Source organism: Ictalurus punctatus, chromosome 3, assembly GCF_001660625.3.
Source record: "Ictalurus punctatus breed USDA103 chromosome 3, Coco_2.0, whole genome shotgun sequence".
Lineage (NCBI taxonomy): Eukaryota > Metazoa > Chordata > Actinopteri > Siluriformes > Ictaluridae > Ictalurus > Ictalurus punctatus.
The window spans coordinates 29,640,891-29,665,574 of NC_030418.2; the positions used below are offsets into that span (position 1 = coordinate 29,640,891).

Consider the following 24,684-nt stretch of genomic DNA (forward strand, 5'->3'; position numbering starts at 1 on the left):
GTTGAAGTCTGCGGGATTTGCAAAATGATTATTTATTAAAGATGAGGCCATACCCACTTTATTTGGACCATCTTGCGCCTCTGGATCACAACCAGTAAGTATGATTAATTATTTTTGTATATTTTTTCTACCGAGTGTTCCAAATGCGTAGTTTTGTGTTGTATACGTGTACAGCCAGTGCACAGCTGTTATCCTGTTAGCTGTTAGCCTCTGCTAAATAGCTAACTCATGTTATTGCCAAATTACATGTAAACTTACCACTGAGAAATGTCCTGTTCTCGTCGTGCTTGCGATGGTGGTTCTGGTGGATCTTCTCATGTATCACTATCGGACTTGGGCTCAAATTATTAAGGTAAAACCGATGATTATTACTGATGATTATTATTACATCATTACTGAGCTGAAATTCAGATGTGGTAATGGGCGTTTCCTTTCTGACAGCGGTAGACCAATCACAACAGAATGGGACATCTGACCAATCAGAGCAGAGTAAGCTCCCTGAAAGGAGGAGTTTAGACTGACCAGATCCTTGAACGAGTCATTTGTGACACTGAGAAAAAGAGTGATCCTGCAATGTAAATTATGAGAAAATTAAAATGGTTTTTTTTTTCCTTGGATGCATGTAAACCTATTGTATGAGAACAAAATTAGGCACTTTAATATAGCATAATAGGGGAACTTTAAGGAACATCCACCAATCAGCCATCGCATTATAATCACTGACAGGTGAAGTGAGTACAATTGATTATCTCATTACAGTTGCAGCTGTCAAGGGGTGGGATTTATTAGGCAGCAAGTGAACAGTCAGTTCTCAAAGTTGACGTGTTGGAAGCAGGAAAAATGGGCAAGCGTAAGGATCTGAGTGACTTTGAAAAGGGCCAAATTGTGATGGATAGATGACTGGGTGAGAGCATCTCCGAAACAGCAGGTCTTGTGGGGTGTTCCCAGTGTGCAGTGGTTAGTACCTACCAAAAGTGGTCCAATGAAGGAGAACCCGGTGAACCGGTGACAGGGTTTGAATGGAATGGTTTGAGGAACATGGCAAAGAGTTCAAAGTGTTGACTTGGCCTGCAAAATTCCCCAGATCTCAATCCAATTGAGGATCTGTGGGATGTGCTGGACAAACAAGTCCGATCCATGGACGCCCCACCTTGCAACTTACATGCGTTAAAGGATCTGCTGCTAATGTCTTTGTGATAGATACCACAGAACACCTTCAGAGGTCTTGTGGAGTCCATGTCTCGATGGATCAGAGCTGTTTTGGTGGCACAAAGGGGACCTACACGATATCTGGCAGGTGGTTTTAATGTTATGGCTGATTGGTGTATACACATCACAACATGTATTCACTGTCTCTTGTTCCTTGTGTTTGGGTGTTGGGTGATCAAATATCCACCCAAGAATAGGAATATCTCACAATTTTGACTTTGTGTGGACATTTTGCTGGTCCTCACAAGGAAAACTGAATGAATAAATGAATACATACGTGGGAGAGAAAAAAATATTTAAAGGAAAAGTAATACATAGAGAAGAACAACAGCATGATTGTCAACTCTTAACCTCTGGAGTTAAATCTTGCAGTGTTGAATTAACATAAGTGGTGTTGGATTTAGTATCCTAGTGTACATTTATGTCCAGTCGGCTTGATATAAACACTGCAGGTGTTCCTTGAACTCTGGAGGGATTTTACTGCTTGCACTGTGATCACAAATCAACTTGCCTCCAAACGTCGATACCGAATTTCCCCTACAACCCCCCCACCCCCACCACCCAGTGTCTGATTTGATTTTAATAATAGCGTGTCTGCTTGTGCTGCCGGCAGTGCAGTAAATTCAGCAGATCACAGGGCAGGCGCAGGGCTGTGCGCCACACTAAACTGTCCCCCCAAGACACTTTGCTCTCCACTCAAGCTCACCTGGGTTTCCACCAATCCTACACCAGCATAAACCATCATTCAGCATGGACCTCCCCTCTTGTCTGACTCCCCTTCACTGTTTTTTTGTTTTTTTTTTTTTTATCATGATGATGATGATAAACGGCTCTTCTTTTTTCCCCACTCAAACTTTAATTGCACGCTCTTTTCATCTTAATGTGCTGTTTGTTTCCTGCCGTTTATGCAGTGGTGGCAAAGCTGTAATTTTTGGATCCAGGGTAGGTGTGAGGGACTGCAGCAGCAGGTGGAAGATCTGTTTGCCCTCGTGCCAGCTCTATCCTCTAGACAAGAGGATGCGGAGGGAGATTTTACCACCGTTTAATGCAAATCTCAAGAAATAGTGTCTATAATGCGGCTAAAATCACAGGGTCTTTAACGATGCTCATAATTCCTTGGACAAGTGTCAGAAGCTTGCTTTGATTTTAACGGGGTGGATCTCATTCATTATTATGTGCTCTTATATTATAGTTTAGTCTTTATACTGTCAAAAGGAGTTTAGCCTTTATACTGTCTTTAAATTTACTTATTTGGCAGACCTATATTCAGTGTGACCTAAAACTGAGACATGATACATGTGTTAAGGGTTATGGGTCTTGCTTAAGGGCCCAGCCTGGCTGTTCTAAGGTTTGAACTTATAATCATCCAATGATCTTAATCTTAAGGGAATGGTTTGGTGAAAAATAAAATGTAAACAATCAGTAGATCATTATTTGGTTTACGATGTTTGCCTCTTTAGATTCATACTGGAGCTTTGAGACTAAGAATGTTAACAAGTCTATGTCACCCAAAATCTCCAGTGCAAACACTACATCTAAGACATGTACAGTATGGTGTCTGGTGTTTATTTATTTAATTTGAATGATACATTCATCCATCCATTTTCTGTACTGCTTATCCTTACTGGATCCATGGAGCCTGGAGCCTGGAGCCTATCCCAGGGGGCATGGGGCACACCCTGGATAATTTGAATTATAATAATATTAATAAATGCTAACTTACAAACATTATTTTTATGTAGCACATTTGATCAATTTAAAATGCAGCTCTAAAGTGCAACAGGCACTGCTTTCATGTTATTTTGCTTTGCTTTCACGCCATGTAGTTTGCTTTAGTCCTGTCTCCGCCCCTGTTCTGAGATTGGTGTTTTACCTGATTGTGTACACCTGTTCGGTGTCCTCATCCTGTTGTATTAAAATACCTTTGTGAAGTCTTATCATGCTATTTGTCTCATAAAGTGGATTTGATTATGAATTATCCCTGTGTTATTTGATCTGCCTGTGTTTTGACTCCAGACATGGGCATTGATTATAATTAGTGGATTCACCAAAATAAAGAACATGTTGAGTTTTCGCAGTTGCATCCTGCCTCATCTAATAGTGTTAACAGGGTCTAAGAGAAACAGTTTCATACATACTATAAAGAGAAGACTAGAACTAGATGATCTTAAAGACACAATTTCAAACATAGTTTATTAGTCATTCATAGAACAGTCCATACAGGATTTCATTGAGGGTTTTTTTGTGATTGTTGCAGACAAAAATGCTTGATTTTGCTGCAGCTTTTTTCAAAATTTGCGATGCAATTTGTGGCGTTTTTTGTGCTTTTTTGCAGAAAACTACTTGGCTTTGGCTGAATGCAGGTAGTGTTGACATCGCATGGCGCATTGTCATGATGTCACATGATGGGTCTTGGCCCAAATCTGCAGAAAATCTACTTAATTTTGAAAAATTGCAAGCTCCTGTGAATAGTGCATCAAGTTTTTGCGATCGCAAAAGTCCTGGAGATACTTATAGATGTATAAAGGTGCTATAACATTAAGAGATTTCAAACCTAGTAATAAAACCAGTGGAGTGATGCTAAAATTGGTTTGCTAAAGAAGAAAAATGTCTTAACATCACTGTAAGAATATTTTTTACCAAGAATGTTTTTTACCAAACAATTCCTTTAACCACAAAACCCTTGGTGCCCTTTATTTTGTTCTGAGAACAACACAACTGAAACACAACATGAAATCACAACTGACCTTTTCATATCTCAGATCTATGATCTGTTCCTGATCATACTGTACATGATTTATCAGTATCAGTTACTTAAAAGCCAAAAATCAAAGAATACTATATTTACATCAATATGATTATTTAAAACTTTACAGTTTACAGCATTACAGTTTTACACTCTCAAACTGGGGTCTGTGAAACATAGCCAGGGGATCCCATGTTTTTTTTTTTTTGTTTATTTGTTTGTTGTTGTTGTTTTGTTACTGTGGTGGGAACTCACAATTATGAAACACTTATCATTTAGTTTTTATAGTTATTAGTTTGTTTGACTGGTCATTTGAATTGATTGGCTTTAATCCAAACCTCGGTAGGCCTATAAATAATGTCAACTTGGACCTAATGTGTTTTGGGAGGGGGAAGGTTCAAGAATTCAAAACTGCATGGCTCCAATAAATATCCATCCATCCATCTACTATACCGCTTATCCTTCCTTCAGGGTCATGGGGAACCTGGAGCCTATCCCAGGGAGCATCGGGCACAAGACGGGTACACCCTGGACAGGGTGGCAATCCATCGCAGGGCACAATCACATACACATTCACACACCCATTCATACACTATGGACACTTTGGACACGCCAATCAGCCTACCATGCATGTCTTTGGACTCGGGGAGGAAACCGGAGTACCCGGAGGAAACCCCCGCAGCACGGGGAGAACATGCAAACTCCGCACACACAGGGCCACGGTGGGAATCGAACCCCCGACCCTGGAGGTGTGAGGCGAACGTGCGCCTACTCCAATAAATATGCAAAATATTATTGTATACATGTGACTGATAAGCTTAATATTTGAAAATAAATAAATAAATATGTACTGAGCGAGACCATGGAAATTATTTTCCAGGTGGATACAAGAATTTTGAGAACTGCTGCTGTAACATGTATGTGTGTGTGTGTGTGTGTGTGTGTATATATATATATATATATATATATATATATATATATATATATATATATATATATATATATATATGTACATGTGGATAAAATCTAAAATAAAATATAAAAGTCCTCAGAACTTTGCAACACACGGGGTGTGTACACATGAGTACATGATATGCATATAGACTGAGAATTGTGAATTAAGATCAAAAACTAGACACGGTGGTCGGTGATTGTAATGACGCAGACATCACACAACACTGAGTTTTAATTGCAGAAAGCTGAGCAAACCTCCTGTGCTGAAGTCAAGCTAACCTCGAGGATGATTAGGATGGCTGAGGTCAGTATGGCCCTGCATTGCATTCCTCCTCAGGTCCATGTTATAAATCTCCTCTGATAAATTATGCCATGTTACAGATATATTCCTGCAACGCCACGGTTATATAACATTCAATATGCAGTAGCTGAATGTGAGAGACAGCTGAATTCAGGTCAAAGCACAGCAGGAAGGCTTCCTTTTCATGTTTCATCCAGAGGGGTCACTCCTGCAAACTCATTAAGGCAAGAAATGCAAATGCTACCTTTTTAAAAAAAAAAAATAAAAAAATAAAAAAATCTCTCTTTTCTAAACTCTGGTCTTATTATTGTATTAGCAGAATGATTCAGACGCATGGACTGGAAGAATTCATCTGAGGGCAGCTGGATATGAGGACCACCTCACACCATGTCCCAGTAAGACGAATGTCTATAATTAACAGTTAAATCTGAATAAGGGATATGTTCATACGTGGTTAATTGTAAACAGCTAATTCCTCCATGTATTTATGCTTAAGTGCAGTTTTCACATTTTATTTTAGAAATAGATGTGCATGGAGACATTACACATGCATATGCTTTTCTCTGCATATGACACGTTATGTAAAAACTGCTTATTTTGTTCTATGCGTTTACATTTTTAATTTTTTTTTTTTTGAGAAAGAAAATCATGTCTGCTAAGGAACACAAAACAAGCCGTTAATACTCTATGGATTAAAAATCATTTCTGCTGAGAATCAGTTATGCACATTTATGCTCTGTCGTTTGGCCCAGAGCAAGAGCAGGATTGTCTGAATAAATGTGTTGCTATTTTATAATTAACATTTCCCAAAAATGGGAAATGTTTCCATCTCCAGTGTTTATTATTCATATTCAGGTTTTCTTTATATTACTTTAGTACAGTGACTATTTAATCCATATTTAAATAAAATTCTTGATTGTTTTCCAGAAGCTCTCTGTGTGTGTGTGTCTGGGTTTTTTCCCTGGAATGCGGCCAGTCGCGGCTCTTTTAAATCCACATCCACACTCGGATCCAAATCCAAAGCCTTTGATCTTTTTCCCCCCTTACCCGGAAGAGAACCCTCTCCCCCGCTGTCTCTCTCTCTCTCCCTCTCTCTCTCTCTCAGCTGGGACGAGCGCGCACGTGGAAGTGCTGGCGCGCCTCCATGCTCATTACCAAATTTAGTCATACAAAGGAAGAGCGCGAGGAAGAGCGGGGGGGGGGGAGGACGCGGGGGATGAAAGAAGCCGCCTCCAGAAGATCAAAGGAAGTCGTGGCCCCGCCCATTAACCCCTCCTACGCGCTTTATAAGAACCCGCCTCACAGGGGCCAGCCTCATTCTCACGCGATGTGTCCGAGGCGCCGCTGCTTTCCCTCGCTGTGTTTTGCTTCTTATTTCCCCTGCTTGTTTTTATTTGTTTGGCTTCTCGGTACGTTTCCGAGTTAGAGGGAGAGAGTGAGTGTATTTGTTTTTGTTTCAGTCACTGGGAGTTTCTTTTTAGGCTAAATGTGTGGCACATATTCTTTAAGGCAACTTAGTTAACCTACATTTCCTTTGGATCATTTCCTGCATCACTGTTTCTGATTATATAATTAGGCTAGGAGTTGCATAAGAAATGGGCTGGATTTAAGACAGAAATCTTCATAAAGCTGTTCCACCTCTGGTTAAGGTTTTCATGTGGCTGATATTTGTTTAAAAAATAAAGTATAATAATCTATGTGGACATTTATCATTGCCTTCTTCCCAACATGTCTGTTTACCCACATGACTCTTTACTGGACTCAAACTAGGTTAGGCTCATCTAGTTATTTTCTAAATTTAAATATCAAACATACTCAACTAAAATCGCAAACATGAGGTTAAAAATGACCAGATGTTTATATGTCTCGTCATATAGTTAATTAAGGACGCAGTATTTTTGCTCAGGATGACAAAAGCCTCCATTAACCCAGAGTGAGTCATTTTCTGCTAATTATGCACGCCCTTCAGCTCCACCTATGGAAGCAGATCTTTACACAGTGTGACTAATTGAACAACTCGAGCCAGCCTTTTCTAATCTTCTCCAACGCTTTACTGCACTGAAAGATTAGGATATTTCTTGCATGTACTTTTTAAATGAGTGCTTTCTCTCTATCTACTATCAACTCTTTCACATGGTTATCACAATGAGAATGTATAAATATAAATAAAGCTCAAATGAAGATGTAAAAATTGTTTGACAAGATTGATTTATTTAATAAAGGGTTCAGCAAGTAGATATCTAAATGCGATTAGGTAAAATTTGTGTACTATTAATTTATAGACCTGCGGTATATGGCATTGCCCAATACACCATGCCACATCAGAGTTTCCAAGCTTTTGCTCATTTCTGTTTCTTTAATAAAACCAAAGTGTTGTCACTCAAAATGTCCGACTTGTATTTATTTTCCATCACTTTGTGGATCAGTAGCCTATATGTAGGCTACTTTGTGGGGGGAGGGGATTCAACTGTACCTTTCCTTGTCTCTGCAGTTGTACCATTGGGTGCATCTTTTGTACCTGTAGTACATAACGTTTACATGGTACAGTGAATGCTGTGTGCACAATGATTAAAATGTACATAATTTCACCTTAAAGACCACTTTAGAAGGTGCAGTCCATGTATCTTTGCACGTAAAAGATATCATAAAGCACCTTTTGAGATTTTTTTTTTAACTGTATTCCGATTAAACTACATAATTTAAGCTATTTTTTCAGTAATGGGATGGAGCTCTAGGTTCTTCTAACACTGTCCTCTTCCCATCTGTGATAGAGAAAGCAGTATAGGTCTGGTGGAGTTCAGAAGTATACTCAGTGCACCAGGTGTGTGTGTGTGTGTGTGTGTGTGTGTGTGTGAAAGAGAGAGAGAGAGCAGAGAAATCACCAAACTGAACTGCCAGACTTTTTTCTTGCAGCATCCACTTGACAGATGCTCCAAATCAAGAAACCTCTAACTTAAAAGCTAAATAATAGCTGTAGCTATGTTAATTTAACAGCTAATTAGAATCCACACAGCTCTTAATTAGCTCTATTTAGGTTATGTCTGTAAGCACATATTATTCACCAAGTAGTGCACTAGGTAGAGAATTTGAAATGGACGCTATGTCCAGATTTCCAGTAGAAAGATGCGTATTAAAAGTACAACAAATAAGGGTACTGCCAAAGAGACAAAGAAAAGTCCAATTTAGCACCTTATTTTCTGAAGAATGTATGAGCTGTATGAGTCCTTATGGACTTTTCAGTTTGTAGGGAACAGGCTGCTATTTCAGTCTTATGGCAAGATTTGGAATGGATCTAAACTTTGTAGGTATGTAGTAGATTTCCAGAAAAAGACTTGAGGATCATGCTGATGTGTAAATGATGTAAGAGGACAGCAAGTATAATTTGCCCACAATTCTAATACTTTTAAAATAGTCCTTTCTTCATCATCATGTGCAGATTTACAGTATGCCTATAACAGATAATGAACAAATATTGGTGCTATTAAATCGAATCCAAATGTTTCATAGCAGCATCGTACCAGATTTGGTGTCATCGTCAAATATCGAATTGTTGCCTTATGATTCAAAATCATATTGTATCATCTGGATGCCTGAGATCCTCATGCATAAGCACACCGATAAGGTTTTACTCCAGAAATCAGAGTTTGAACTTTGAACATAGTGCAATGCAATAATTTACATATAGTTTGTATAGAGAATGCAGAGAATACACTGTCGGAAGTGCATATAGGTCTTGTGCACTTTTAATTAACCATTTAGTGTACAGCGTCCACATTTATGGACAGTCAATTTAAGGCTTTTTTTTATTTTTTAGAACAATATAAAAGGTAAATCACCTCCAAATCATTTGAGACAATCACTGCAATTTAACCTAAATCATTTCTCTGTTCTCTCTGTTTGTCAATGCAGCATGTCCCTGGTACATCTTTACAATCTTCAACACAAATTTTTTTTTTTTTGTTTTTTTTTTACACCACAGAAATCAGCTCCATCATGCAACAGTTCTGAGATGGTAAATGTTGCACGTCAAGAACATTGTTCAAAGATGATATTTTCTATCATTATCAACATCATCAACTTTATATATTTTGGACTTTTAGACTTGACAATGTTTTGTTTATAAACATGGCTTATTTTTTATTTCTCAAATTCAGACATAAGGTTAGATATTTTGTGCCTTATGGTATTTCACATGGATATGGACAATCCATTAACTTATTACAAAAAGTTTATATATATATATATATATATATATATATATATATATATATATATATATATATATATATATAATCGATTAGAGTTTTTCTATCATAACATAGTGCAATTTACTATTCATAGGCCTACTGTTATACTCAATTACTGCACATATCCGGTATATGCTAAGCATATCATTCTGAGTACCTGTACTGTGCAATACCAATAAAGTTCTTTGTTTGTTTCATTCTTTCTATCTATCTATCCATCCACCAATCAGAGGAAAGGTTTAATAGCATGCTATATACAATATAATACATCACCATAGGCTTGCTTACTATATGATTTGAGATGTATCCTTGGATGTTTTGGTAGAAATCACAAACAGCGAAAAGTGCACACTGGTGTACAGGTTATAAGCTTTAAACATAACCCCCCTTCCTTTTCCCCCGGTCTGTCCATTTGCCGTTGAGAGATGTATAAACTCTCCCTCCTTCCTTCCCTCCTTCCCTCCTTCCTCCTTCCTTCTTACGGGAGTGTCAATCAGAGCGGCGGCGTCTCTTTCATCTCTATCTTCACAGTCAATGCGGGTGCGAGGAAGGGGGGAGGGAGGGGTTAAGGGGAGGAGAGCCGTTGCTACGTTACAAACACGCACGCACGCTCGCTCGCACGCACGCACACGCACGCGCTCCACAGAGTTGCATATTGCGCGGAGCTTATACTGCTGCTCCACTTCGGAACCGTGCTGCTGTCTGCGCGCGTGCGGCGCTTCCACAACAACAACACCGAGTTTGTGGGCGATTTTTGTTTTTGTTTTGTTTTTTTTCTTTACTGGGACGGGGGGAAAAAAACAACAACAACACCCCATTATAAATAAAAACCTGAGCTGTAAATGCTTCGTGGATGTTTTCTATGTAGTAAAAAAACCAAAAACATCAAGAACCAAGTTCTCGTGGTTGTTTGAGCACGTTCGGAGTGGGAACGGTTAGCGCGTGCTCTCGGTTGGCTAGCTGTAAACAAACTTTAAGACTTATTTTTGTTTGTTTTTTTCTCTCAAGAGGACAGTTTCTGAGAAGGAAATACAAGGACTACGGAGTCGCTTCGTCAGAAGAGAACAAGTTTCCCTTGGGTTCATTCAGAAAGAAATCTGTGTTTAGACCCGAACACAACAGGTTTTTTGGGGGGGATTTCACGGTGTCAGTTTAACCTAGGTCTTGTAGAAATATTATTGCTTGTGAAAGAGACTCGGCGTCCAGGTGTTGGAGAGAGAGAGAGAGAGGTTCCAGTTGGTTCATTCGTTGTGAAAAGGATTTGAGCTCCTGCTCCAGAAAGTTCTCGGGAGAGGTGTGAAACATGCCGCAGCTGGCGGGTGGAGGAGGCGGCGGAGACCCGGAGCTCTGCGCCACCGACGAGATGATCCCGTTCAAGGACGAGGGAGACCCGCAGAAGGAGCAGAGCTTCGCCGAGATCACCAACTCCGAGGAGGAGGGAGACCTGGCAGAGCTCAAGTCCTCTCTGGTCAACGAGAGCGAAACGAGTCCGAACAACAGCCACGACGTGAGTCCTCACATTTATGATCCGACTCCTCAAATCTCGAATTACTGATGTAAAAAAAAAAAAGAAAAAAAAAAGGCTAAATTTCCCCCACTCAGGTTTATTGCTTTCTTAATTAGAGTGATTTATATATATATATATATATATATATATATATATATATATATATATATATATATATATATATATAACCATTAAAAAGCAGACTTCTGCATGCATTTATGTTTTTCTATTCATTCTGTCATCATCTGTAGGCTGTACAATTTTAGAAACAAATCTCCTTATCGGATTAACATTTCTTTAGAAATATTATACTTTATCAATTTTCTGTCTTTCTGTTCACAAACAAAACAAAATCAGTTTTTTTTTTCTTTGTTAGTTTTGTTGTGTTGTTTTGTTTTACACCTGGTGTCAGTCTGCTACCGAGTTTCAGCTCATTCACAAGGTGAACACATCCTGCTTAGATGCCTGGCAGAGTTCAAATCATATTTCATTTCAATTCATTTCTAACAACATAAAGCGCATATTTTTCTACGCCTTTTATTTTCTGTAAACGAATAAATTAATAATAAGTGCATCTATTTGCTGGTAGAGATTTGGATAAATAAAATTGTAGATACTGCATTAAAATGCTAGTTTATTATTATTATTATTATTATTATTATTAATAATAATAATAATAATAATAATAATAATAATGTTTTTGTCGTGTAAATTGATTACTTTTATATTGAAAATCCATTCTTGTATTTTAAACCGTTGAACTTTATCTTTGACACACTTATCAAACATTTATGAAAATATTTCTCCTTATGTTTTGTTCTCCATCCCATTTATTCTTTTTATTTATTTTACAACGTGTTTTTTTTTTGTTTTTTTTTGGTCTCTTTTTGACCTCCCAATAACCATTATGAAATGGAACTTGTCCCCCCCCCCAAATAAAATGGACATTTTATTTCTACCTACTTGCCTGTCTTGCCCTTCTTTTTTTGGGGTGGGATTTAAAATTTTCTTGAATCTTTATCAAGGATGCATGGATGTGAATGGTTTGGCTTTGTTGCTTCCTGTCTCACTCCTTCTGCCCTTTCTTTCTGGAGAAAATGAGACATTTCTAAACAAATACTACTAATCATAATTGTTAATATATTTTTTAAAATTGTCTAGAGAAATATTTGTGCAATTCCAGATCTCTGAGACGTTATTCTCTTATGGACTATAAACCGTTTAACGCAATGTGGATGGGGCGTGCCATGTTTTCATGATGTGCTTTATTAGGTGATGTTAATGAAAAGCTTCCCTCCTGACATGTGCAACATTCAGGGTTAGGTAGTGTCCTGAGGAAGAATCAAACACTGGGCTAAATGTTAATTAGAAATTCATTGCAGATCTTTGACTCTAAGCGACATTCCCCCTTCTCTATCTCTGCTTCCATGGTTGCAGAAAGTGTGTGTGTGTCTGTGTGTGTGTATGTGCGCGCAGATTTGTTTTATTTTCCCAGGTTTGTCTTCTCACAACAAATATGAAGGACAGATTTGGATTGTTTGTTGCCAAAAGATAATTATTGTTTATTAAATATTCATCATAGTTGTCTACTCGAGGAATCCTCTTGAAAAGAACAATTGGTAAAACCTACAGGAGATAAAAGCTTTTTCTTTCCCTCTTTCTCCGTCACTTTTCATGCTTTTTTTTTTGGTAATATATGCAGCATGAATATGATCTTTTTTTTACTCTCTTTATTTCTTTTCTTTTCTTTTTTTTTTTTACCTAACAGGCAGCTAGACAGTCCCAAATAACCCCAGACTCCTACCATGAAAAACACAGAGAGCATCCGGATGATGGTAAGTGCCTGGCTTTTCATTAAAACACATACACGCTTTTCATTTTTCACATGACACACGACTTGTATCGTTAGAAAAATTGTTATGCAAACGCAGAAACGCTTCCTTGGATTAAACAGTAATTCTGTTTATACGGTTCTATATTTGTATTTTAAGTATATTAAATATGGTGTCTAGGATTATCTGCTCATCTGCTTCAGTTTTGTGCCTTGAAAAACTTTTTCACGTAAACGTACGTATTCACAATATTACAACGTGTTTGAAAAATTACTGTCCATCAATCTTTACCATATTTGCCAATCCCCCATGGGAAACAGTGGGGTTTATTTCTTTCTTTTTATTATATCTTTTAACGCCGCTTTGCTTTTGACAAGCCGCTCAATAAGACGAGCAGCAGATTTAATGCTGACGGCACTCGGCACGTGCCAGTATGGTGGTCTAGAGGACTCCCACTGACACTCTGGCCTCCACACACACCCCACACACACTCCAGCGCTACCATCAGGGACGTGTTGCTGCGGAGTTCATTTGATCTCCACTGATTGCTCGTCAATTTAACGCCCGAGTGTCGGACTTCACAATGGTGGGGCTTGTAGCCCTTTTTGTTCTCGGGTCATTGTGAATCGTAGCCGAATCCCCCCCACCCCCTTCTCTTTAAACCGAGAACACGCACAACACCACCACCCCCGAATCGGTCTCGCTTACACCCCCACCTTCCCCACACAGGAGGTTGTCTTTCTGTCTGTTCTTCCTTTAGAATCAGCCCCCCCTTTTCCAAACACTTTCTGTCTCTCTTTCACACGAACACAAATACACGAGCACTTTGACGACCTCCGTAAACAGTCGGGGGTCGTCTGTGTTTTGATGCTTTGCGCGTATGTCTGTGTGTGCGAGATACTGTGTGTTAATTGTTGCTAATTGGCACAGAGGGCATCCATTGTCCTCCTACAAAACAGCGCTGCGCTCTGAGAGTCTTGCACATTTCAGAACATTTGCAAGAACGATAAATTGCGTAAGTGAAAGAGAATCATGTTTTAGGTGAAATTCGAAATTTACGTCTATGTTGCAACGTTATCTCAGGCAGTGAGATGACATTCTTGCTGTTTTATTTGTTGTTGTTATTTATCTTTTATTTTCTAATGCAGCATTCTATGATGAGCTGAACTGAGAATTTTATTCTACATGTGACAAAGTTGTTGAATCTCGAATTGATTCATCTTGCGGTATATCACATTTTATAATCGTTTCCTGAGTAGTGAACATTTTCCCAGTCTATTGTTTATTCCTTTTTTGCTCCTTTAAAAACGTTCATTCTTTTAGGTCGTGTAGTAAAAATGTCCGTTTTAGAAATATTTTCTTACATGTTAGCAAAGAACGTGACTCGTTGTAATATTATGAATAACGTCAAGCATCATGAAAGGTTTCGTCCTTTTTCCTGATCTCTTATTGTAGATTTTGATGTTTAATAGAGGTCTATTGATCCCAGGTTAAAATGCATTGAAACCAGCTTGTGTACTGGTGTATTTTCCTTTTCCTTTCTGAAGGCCTCGTGTTTGAATAAGCAAAATAACCACCCTGTCCTATTTCCAGGAAAGCTCCAAGATCTGTACAGTAAAGGGCATGCCTACTCTGGTTACCCAAGTTACATCATGATGACCAACATGAACAACGAACCCTACATGAACAACGGCTCGCTCTCGCCGCCCATGCCCCGAACGGTGGGTTTTGCCTAGTCTTACTCTTTTTTTTTTTTTTTTTTTTTTTTTTGCTGTAGGACAAATCAAAACTAGTTGCTGCTAGTGTTCCTGAATTGTTCATTTTGTGTATGGTTTTTATCTTTTATTTTATTGTGATGGATGTAATGCTGAGTTGGATGAATCGGACAGTTTGCCTCATGTTGTGACCAAGGACCTGGCAACCGTGTGGTGATGTTTATAACAGAAATACTCCTCATACCACTCTGGCTTCTATCTAGCTGCATAGTATTCCCTAATGTTTGTGGTGTTGTCTTAAAACCGGTGCACAATTAATATAAACATCCTGTTTGCATCATATGAAAAGTAAGTGTAACTTGATGCTGTACATAATCTATACATACTCTTTTGGTGCTACTCGCTTTCCGTCTGCTCTGTCTCGTTGCAAATCTTCAATGCCTGCAAAAAAGATGCAGGACATGCAAGCAGCTGTCCAGTCTAATCCTGTTTGGATGTTTTTGTATGGAGAACAGTCTGGCAGCGGCCCCGTGCCGGGGACAGACACCCGCCGCAGGCTAACGTACGAGCTCATCTCTGGCATTGTTCACACAGCTTCAGTCTGTGCTGTGTGTGCTGATACCGAGCGAATGTACGGACCCTGGTGGGTGCTGAGGGGTAAAGTCAGAGTAGGAGTTCGGCTGTGATGAAGCATTGATTTGCTTGAGAGGGCACCTGTACGTCACATGGTGATTTGTTTTTTTTTTTTACATAAATGTGATGTAGGAAGTATGGCACGTACACTAGTTGCTGTGTCTGGTGTCACATGATTAGTGTTGTGAATATGGGATATATAATTTTCTGTTTATTTCGTAGTCTCGCCCGCCAGTATATCTAGATCAGTGACATTCGTGTGCAATACCGTTGAGGGGAAAAAAAAAAATCCAAACAAGTAGCCAACATGTCAGCCGTGCATCTCTGCATCCCAGAAGCCGAGCAACGCAAACGACCGTGTACGTTTTCCTCCTTCTCTCACATTCTCCTTCAGCTCAAATACGTCGACACGGTATCTCAAGCCTGGGATCAGTTTTCTCCAAGATCAAAGGCGCTAGTCAAACCCCCCCTCCTCCTCTCTACTTTCATTCCCTGAAGTTTGGATAGATTTCCATTGGCCCCGACATTCCAGTGTCTGACACACACCCAGTCGAGGGTCGGCGGCTTTTCCGCCGCTCAGCAGATTTGCTCCGCTGCTACCTGACTGTGGGAAGGTACGAGGCTGTGAGTTTAGTGAGGAAGAAAGCAGTGGTGAGATTTAAACGTTCCCTCAGGCTGGCTTCGCTGACCCATGCTGCTATTAGCTTACCAGTGGCTCTGACCCGTGGAGTCTGCGCATGTTGCTCTGACGTAGAGCTTCTCTGATATCCTGAATTCTGAGATGAAATGAGATCTGAGAATTTTTCCAAAGCGGTGTATATCAGAATTTAAGCTATAACCTTGAGTGTTTCTTTAGGCCTTTTGTCACTTCATTACTGCTCCTTAATTGGGCTCTCCAGAAAGGAAAGGATGAGAAAGAGGAAAAGAGAGTATTCAAGAGAGAGGGGTGGTGAGAGTTTGGGTTTTGTTTGGCAGCGTGCTGAGTTCCTGTTTCTTTCGTGGCATGTTTGGGAGCGATCAGCAGGAGGTCGCGTGAGGTTTTACTGTTCCGTTTTGGGCTATTTAAAGTGACTGCATGCGCAGTGGTTCACGTTTCTTCATAAGCCACTCGCCGAAATGCGGTGTTGGAAGAATACAAAGGCACGGGGAAGCAATCTCGTGCTTCATTTCATCATTTTCATGCCTTGGAGGGCCTGTTCATAGAAGAACTTACAAGTCTGGTCTGTAATCCATCAATTAACGAAACACCTTACTATGGGAACGCTGCCAAAAATTGCGTCTCGGCTTTAATAGTGACAGTTTTACGTTAAGATTAGCAACGTTTTGGAAACCTTACCGTTTTGAGACCTGTGGCTGTTAATAGGAGCTGACGGAAATTGGAAATTTGACCAGCACTACAAAAGGGAATATGGGTGAATTATTAAACCAGGTTTACACTGTAAAAGACTTTGGTAGTAAAATGTATCTGGATGCACGTAATACAGAAGTATACGGAAGCACTTGGGATGTCACAGCAAATTTAGGAAAGTGTATAAAAAATTTTTTTTTCTCTTTCCCCAGTTTGAATGGGCATATCATCCAAAATAACACACGTGGTTGGTCTTTTGAGTGTCGGGTTTTCAGTGCCTATTTCCTACCAACCCAAGCTTGATTGCTAAATTCTTTACGCTTTTTCTGTAATTGCCAATTTGCTGTTTGAATTTAAGATCGTGCAGGACGTTGGTGGTAGTTCAGAGGTCAAGCTCGTCTCTCCCTCCCCGATTAGGACTGAAAGTTGGCGATAGATCACACACGCTCACACACTCTTTCCTTTGATGTGGGACATGATGGATTTCTTCCTCAGGGTGGATGTGCAGTGGAATGACAGCCTCCCCTAACCCTGGCTTACCTAACGAGATTTAACACTGCCGTTAACCATGCTTCCTTTCTTCACAGGCTCTGCGGTGTCAATGTCAGCAAACCACATTTCCCAGCAAGCCATGCTTCCTGAGTATGGGTTGGTCTCACTAATGCCTTTTCGTTAGGGTTGCCAACCCTCCAGGACTGGCCTTGAGACTCAAGGAGTTGCTTGTGGTCTTGTGGAATTATTTTTTTAAAATATCAGTCATTTAAGGTTGCTGGGAATAAAATGCATGAATGACAGACTTAAAAAAAAAAACAACTCTTACACCATTTACTGGAGCACCAGCTTAACAGTACAGAATTCATTTAGATGGAGTTGGCAACCTTATTTATCACTGCTTTGTTGGTATCTCGTGTATTGTGCAGCTGATTTGTCTTAGTGCTTCAGTAGATTGCATGGTTGTCTAACTGATCTAATTCTCTTTAACATCACCCACTTATTATTATGTATAATCGCTTCACTTAAAACTAATTTTACATGGCCTGACTTTACCTTCTGTACCCTGGCATATGATCTGCCATTAAAAAAAAAAACAAACAGTATTAGTTAATTCGATGTAAGAAATGAAACACTTTAGAACTTGCTGTTCATAACGTTACCACTTTGAATTTGATCATGTTCCAAGAACAGCACGTTATTGTAATAGTATTTTATTTCTCTAATAGAACAGCAGATTCAGTTTTAATTTGCTGTTAAGTCACTTATTTTAAATGTAAATTAACCTTAAATGTCATAGAACCTGCACGAGACGGATTAAGTTCCTGTTGTAACAGAAATGCACAGTTGTTCCCTCACCAGCCTCGTATTTGTTGCTCTGTTAAAGTTAATAAGCCAGGAAAAAAAAACCCCAGCTTGTCATCTTTCAAAGAAACTGGAAAGTTCTGTCCCGAAGACTTTCTCATGGAGGAAAACTCGTTACAAAGCACTGGCACTGGAGACGTCGTCAACAGCATGCGAACGAAATGCCTTGGATTGTGCCTTGGATTGTGTGGAGCGTCCACCATACCAGTCCCTGTGAATGAGTTGTTACTATAGAAATGATAACGTCTTAGACCGTGATCGGAATTACAGCCGCCGCTACCGTCCGAACCGCTTTCTGAATTCACTAGCGCTGTGCTACAAATCATATTCATACGTGCCATGCACGTAGACTGTAAACATACTGAAGCATTTTATAGCACAGAGGTGCTCATTTCAATTCGGTCTTACTTTACAGTAGCAATAAAGCCTCCACACATGCAGTGAGTCAGTGAGGAGGGTCACAGAGACGGCCATGTCATCTGCAGTGCAGGTCTGAACACACAGACCTCACAGTGTGTGTGTGTGTGGCAGCCCGCAGGCCTTTGAAGTGCTGATGCACATTCAGGCTTTATAAACAAAGCCATCGATACTCCGTCTCCATCCAGCACTAAACACTGCTCTATTGAATCCATGTGGCTGAGGCCTTTTTATTTTTGAGAAGGAGAGAGAGAATGGGGGTGAGGAAATAAAGTATGTTTTATTTATTTATTTGTTTGTTTGTTTTTATTGAAGCTGTTTGAAATGGTTCTGTTAATGCCATTCACCTGAGTGTCAGAGAGTTGTAATTTGTAGATGGTTAGTCTGGTGATGTTAACAAGAAAACATTCTCCGGAACGAGCAGCAAAGCCCTGCTGCATTTAACTGCATCTGAAATTCCCTAATCAGCGACGTAGTGTTGCGATACCCCGATATGTTTTCAGATCTAACTGCGTGGCGTATTTAATCGTGGGAACGCATGCGATGTCTGACGTAACACGGATTTCGCATTTAAACTTTGTGTTCTAGCTGTTCTAGCAGACAGCTGGTTCGGTTTCTATGAGGCTGTCGGTATTCCCTGATAATCAGAGCTCTGGTATTGAATTGAAAATGGAAAAGTGGGATTGGTAGATCCTTGATCCGAATAATATATTAGACTGCATTCGTTTTATTTTGTTATCCTCCAGCATTAATTTTGCATCCGGCTGACCAGTATGATATAAATGTGATATCGTGATTTAAATTTCATCATAGTACACTTTTCTGGACTATCATGGATATCAGGACTTTTAAACCATTGTACCTGTTAGAGCCATTCACTATTAACTTTATTAATAGTTATCGTAATGAGTACGCTTGTCAAACGAGTTTCAAAAATGTCATTGAATTGATACTTTTTGTATTTGTTGTTTTTTATTTTTTTTTACGTGGTGAGCCTTCCTTTCTGGCATTTTTTTCAGAGCTTTTCAGATGGCTTAGGTGATGTGTGGGTTGCGGAGGATGGTGGTGGTTTTTGGTGGGGTTGGGGGGGGGGGGGTTGTGTTTTGAAATTTATTCAAAGGAAATTTTAAGTTATTTAAATTTTTCGTGTTGTTTTTGACCATTGTCCTTTACCGTATATCTGAAAGAAAGCTGGCAATTCTTATTGTACCTACAGTCAAAAGTCTATTCATTTCACCAAATAACATGTTTGAGATTTAAAATAAATGTCTTTTTACGTTCATTCGCCTTCAGGTGCTCCGCATAAACACGTAGGTGCTGTACCTGAGCCTTTCTATGGTAAGGAAAACCCTGACTTTGTTAGAAAAGCCTAAATATTGTGTTGCATATTGCGTATGATTTAGCCTAGCAATGTGGTTCAAATTCAGTGTGCTTGTCAGCAAAAAAAAAAAAAAAAAGGAATGAAATTTGGACTAGCAGTAACTAGCATGCTAGCAGACTACCGTCTACCGCTCTCACTCTCTCTTCACCTCCGAGGTCTCCAGGTTTTTCACTCCTCAGGACTTGAGTCTGAGGCTGAAAGTCATAAAGATGCTCTGTGTTTTGTTCTGCATGCTGCTTGGTTTCACACGACTCCTTATCGTGATTTTCCGGCTACGTGTGACCTGGGGTAAACGCCTGGCGAGGTGTCTGCTCAGCCCCGTGCTGTTTCCACTCACTCGTCAGGCAGGCACAAGTGTTTGTGCTGCATGTTTTCTTTTGTCTGTTTCGTTCCGATTGCTGATTCCCTCAGATGACCGAAAATTCTGTTCTGTTCATGCTGAACATTTGTCTAGTGCAAAGCGACATCCTTTTTGACGTTAATCCCGTGTTCTGGGCGGTGATCGGTAAATTGGGACAGATTCAGCTTGGTTTTGGTGATTTTGTATATTGTAGAATGACAGAAACGAGAATGCTTGACATGCGTGATGTCTGATGTGGCAGTGATAAAGGAGATGTTTGAGCTGCAGACTTGTATGTTGACAGATATGGGACTCAGTGGGAGGTGTGTGTGTGTGTGTGTGTGTGTGTGTGTGTGCGCGCGCGTGTTTTAAATCCCAGATTTCCTCTGAACTTCAGACGCTGGAATATGCAGCCCCATGTCCCCTCAGTGGTGCAGATGATCAATGGCGACTGGAGCCCAAAGTTGCAGTTCTTTCTTTTTTAACTTCTCTCTTTTTTAGAAGCTCATTATTTTTTTGCTCGTCTCTGTGGGTGTGTGAGAGTTAAAGAGGCTCGCATGCTCCGAGGAGCCTACAGCACTGAAGTATTCATGCTCTGTGCTGGAAGAGTTCGATTCTGGCCTCGGCTGAATTGCAGTACAAAGGGACGGCTGCCACCAGGCTTTATTAGCCTGCCGCTTTAATGGATGTATGGATACAGCTGCCTTTTTTTCCCCCTTTCTCGCTCTCTCACTTTTTTTTTCTGACTCTACCAGAACATTCATGTCTTCCCCCCCCCCCCTTCTTTTCTCTCCCTCTTTTCCTCTCTCTTGCGGTTTGCTATCAGTTCATTTTTGTGTGGTCTCCATCATGAAAAAAAACGGCCTGTTCTTTGAATGTGAAAAGGGCCTGTCTTTAATTTTTGGGAAACTCATAAAAGTTTGTCGCTCCTTTCATATTGGCCACAGAATTGAAAACAAATGCTCCCTTACCCCCCCTCCCCCCTGCTCTCTTTGAACTGCCCAATTATGGAGTTGTGAAAATAAAAATCACTCTGTCGATCTCTCTCCCTCCCTCTCTCACACTAGCGCATGCTTCTCGCATTCTCTTTATTCCGCACGGGGTTTCTTTTTTTTTCTCTTTTTTTTTACTTTTGCCTTTCTTTCATTTTTTTTTTGTCTTTTAAACCCCCACCCCCCCACCCCCCATACTGTCTCACTCTTGTTTTGAAGAAGTAGAAGGGGGGGGGTCACTGATGTCAAAGTCAAAACCAAGAGCATTAAGAAAACCTTCGGAATGCAATCCAGCTGCAATCCGACATGACTCTGGAAAATGGGGCTGAGGAGCAGAGAGGCTCACTGTATTCCCAGAGTGCCGCACTGCTCGCGGCCTTGCCTTTGATCTCTTCAAAGCCTCCTGCCTCCGACTAGATGGAGAGTCTTGGCTGCTGTTCGCGAGAGAGAGAGAGAGAGAGAGAGAGAGAGAAGGGGTGGAGGGGGGAATTAGAAAAGGGGGAGGGGGCGGAGAGTTGTGTGTGTTGGAAGGAGGATGAAGATGAGGGAAGAGAAAATGAGCGAGAGCAAGACCGTCTTTTTTTTCTCTCTCTCTCCGTTCCAGAATGAAATCCATCACAGCAATTATGCGTGGCTTTTGATTAGTGTCTTGGTTACCTGAGCCCGCTCGTGTCTCTCGCATCACCGAGGCCGACACTCGCTCACTCACTAATGCTGGGAAAGGTTGAGGACAGAGGCAGTCTCCCTCGCTGTTGTCCAGCAGAGCAGAAAACGGCGGCACAATGGCCCAATTACACATGCAGATCTCCCCATATTTATCTCTGCTAACGTTTTGAAGGTGCAATCACTGAGGTACTTCCAAGCCCCCATTATCCACATACTACCCTGGCGTCCCACGCCACTGACCCCTAACTAACCCCAACATGCAAACCCAAAGCATATCTGACTCAATGGCTTGAGGTTTCCATAAAGACACATGAATGAAACGCACTTTCACAAACCTTGATTTAAAGGGTGAACGTGAACAAAAGTGAAAATCCTCTTAGGTTTGTCGCAGCATTCAGCCAGAACGAGACCGGAGCACAATTTCGCAGGAAATCATTTGGAGGATGAGTGTGAACAGAAGCCAATACTTTTCCAGGAAAAAGAAATGTTGCTGAGTTAATTATCCCACGTTCTGACTCATTTTGAGGCATGCAATTTGAAATATTAGCACAATAACGTGATAAGCGAATCGTGACTTAATTTACGACGGTATCGTATCGTCATGTAACAAACTCCACGTAAAACAAATTGGGTAGAATGTTTTTAATGGATAGAGATTTAAAGCCCAAACATCACCTATAAAGATGCATCAGTACCATCTCCCTGTCTCCTTTCCAACCACATCAGTCTGTTACTATATAGACTTTTGATGAGAATCGGTCAGTGCCACTTCATGTATTCCACTTCTTATGAAGGTTCATCAAACAAATGGATGTAGACACTTTTTGATGTAATCCATCATCTCCTGAATGAGTGTTCTAGCTTGATCGAGCTTCCCTTATTCGATTTGGACCTGCATAAATCGGGTCTGGCCAATAAGCTCTCGAGTGCTTGGTCACAGGTTCACTGAGCTCAAGTGCACTTCTGAGGTGCTTAGTGTTTTTACAATACGAGACCGATGAGCTTGAGATGGACTGTTCGAGTGGGGCAATATGATGAAATAATATACATTTCAATATTGTCCTAAATGATCACGATACGATCTTCAAGTTACAATTTTTTAAATCCAACTCTGTTTGGAAGCAGCTGGTTTGATGTTAAAATTTACACTGATAAATTTGTGATGTTTTGTTTTCGTAGACGTTGAATAAGCGGAGTGTTTTGCAGATTTGTAAGTAAAAATGCAACACTACAGTTTTGCTTTAAGTTTAATTTAGACTATGTATTGTGTATCACAGAAATATCTTCAGGTATCATGATATAATGGTTTTTTTTTTGGTCATATCTCTCACCTGTACTCTACTCTGTATCGTTCCTGGCTTTTAACTAATGGAGGTATGTTCATAGACACAGAATTTCTCTCTCTCTCTCTCTCTCTCTCTCTCTCACATGCACTTTGGCTCTCTCTCTCTTGTACCCTCTTGTACTATCTCTGTCTGTGTTATTTGCTATTATTTTTCTTTTTCAATTTGTACTTTTTTTTTCCCCCTTTCTGTTGTTTCACTTTGTCTCTTCCTCAGTTACTTTACTTTACTTTTGTTCTTCTGCTTCTTGTTACTCCACGGTTGTTTCGCATCTCCCCTCTCTGCTGATGTCTGACTCTGGGAGTTAGTGTTTGTTTATCTTCGTCGGTCCTTGGATGCAGGATGATGAAATGCTTAAAAGTTTTCAGCAAGCGCAAATGTGCGTGTGTGTGTCTGATCAGGGTACTTTTGTGCCGCTTGTCTCCTTGATCCCTCATTATAGTGGCTGTTAGTGGAATTTGTGCTTTTCAGTCTAAATGTCGATGTAGTGAAGAAATTACTTATTATTATTAATTAATTAATTAATTTTTTTTTATGTACTTATTTATTATTTATTTATTTATTTATTTTCAAGAACAGTGTGGACAATAATGGTGACATCAGACTTTCTGAAATATGAACACTTGAACAGAAGTTGAGATTTGTATATAATTAGTAAGGCAGGTTTATACTGCAGATATTTGTGGCTCATAATTTTCATCCGTATAATGCAGTTCATGTTTTAAGCTTTAACTAAGACGTGCGTGCACACACACACACACACACACACACACACACACACACACACACACACACACATCTGACCTGAGAAATTGAGACAAAACTGTAATACAAGTGGTGCAAGGTGAGAGTATTGTGTTTTATTATTCTAGTTGTGTTAAAGTCCAAAAAAAAAAAAAAAACACTTGGTGCTTATTGCCATCAGTCTCTTAGAAAAGGCAAACTTGTATTGACAGTTACATGATATTAAACTAGGAGTGGTTACATGCATATATATACATATACACACAAACTAGTATATATTGTGATACTAGAAGAGTTTTTATTGATGCGTTAGAACAGCTTTGCTAACAAACTTAAATTTTGTGACATTTGAAAACATGAAAAAATGAAATGGTTAGTAAAAGCTGGTGAAACTGGTGGTTGTGCCCAATCGGTTACTTGTCAACTTCTTCATAATAATGGAAAACATTTTCCTTCTTTTATTTCATTACAACCTGCTTTGCTTTTAGTTCTCTACAGCGGCTCTTTTGTCAATGGGAAATTGTATGACTTTTATTGCTTGGCCTGCAAGTGTTTTTTCCATCACCAACTAACCCTCATTCTTTATCTCCTTTTAAAATCGCATATTGGCAAAAGCAAACAAAAGGCCTTGCGCACATCCTTCAGTCGTTGTGATTGGCCCTGTTCCACACAGGGCCTTGTTTCGTTTGCTTTGGCCCCCGACAAGTCGCCGAGGCGCTTCTTCAAAAGTATCGACTGGGGGAGGTGCTCGTGGACTCTCGAGAGCTTGTTGAAATGCTCCGTTGTCATACAAGGGTGGGGAAGAGGCATTTGTTTAGTGTGTGTGTGTGTGTGTGTGTGTGTGTGTGTGTGTGTGTGTGTGTTTTCAACGGATAATCCCAGCCTGAAAAGTAGTTGTGTTGGGGCTAACTAGCTAATCCTCCACAATGCAGCCTGTTAGTAGTGCAACATTG

At 40.0% G+C, this 24,684-nt stretch overlaps 1 protein-coding gene across 3 annotated transcripts in view; it reads left to right on the forward strand.

Moving 5' to 3' along the window:
• Window positions 1-10,086: 10,086 nt before the first annotated feature.
• Window positions 10,087-24,684, forward strand: part of lef1 (lymphoid enhancer-binding factor 1) — a 46,137-nt gene continuing 31,539 nt past the window's right edge. For 2 of the 3 annotated variants that reach the window (XM_017463323.3, XM_053679868.1), the window contains exons 1-3: window positions 10,087-10,964; window positions 12,733-12,799; window positions 14,390-14,517. In XM_017463323.3, coding sequence (XP_017318812.1) covers window positions 10,761-10,964; window positions 12,733-12,799; window positions 14,390-14,517 — 399 coding nt within the window. In that variant the 5' untranslated portion in view covers window positions 10,087-10,760. The remainder of the gene's footprint in view (window positions 10,965-12,732; window positions 12,800-14,389; window positions 14,518-24,684) is intronic. The other variant, XM_017463322.3, reaches the window with a different exon arrangement.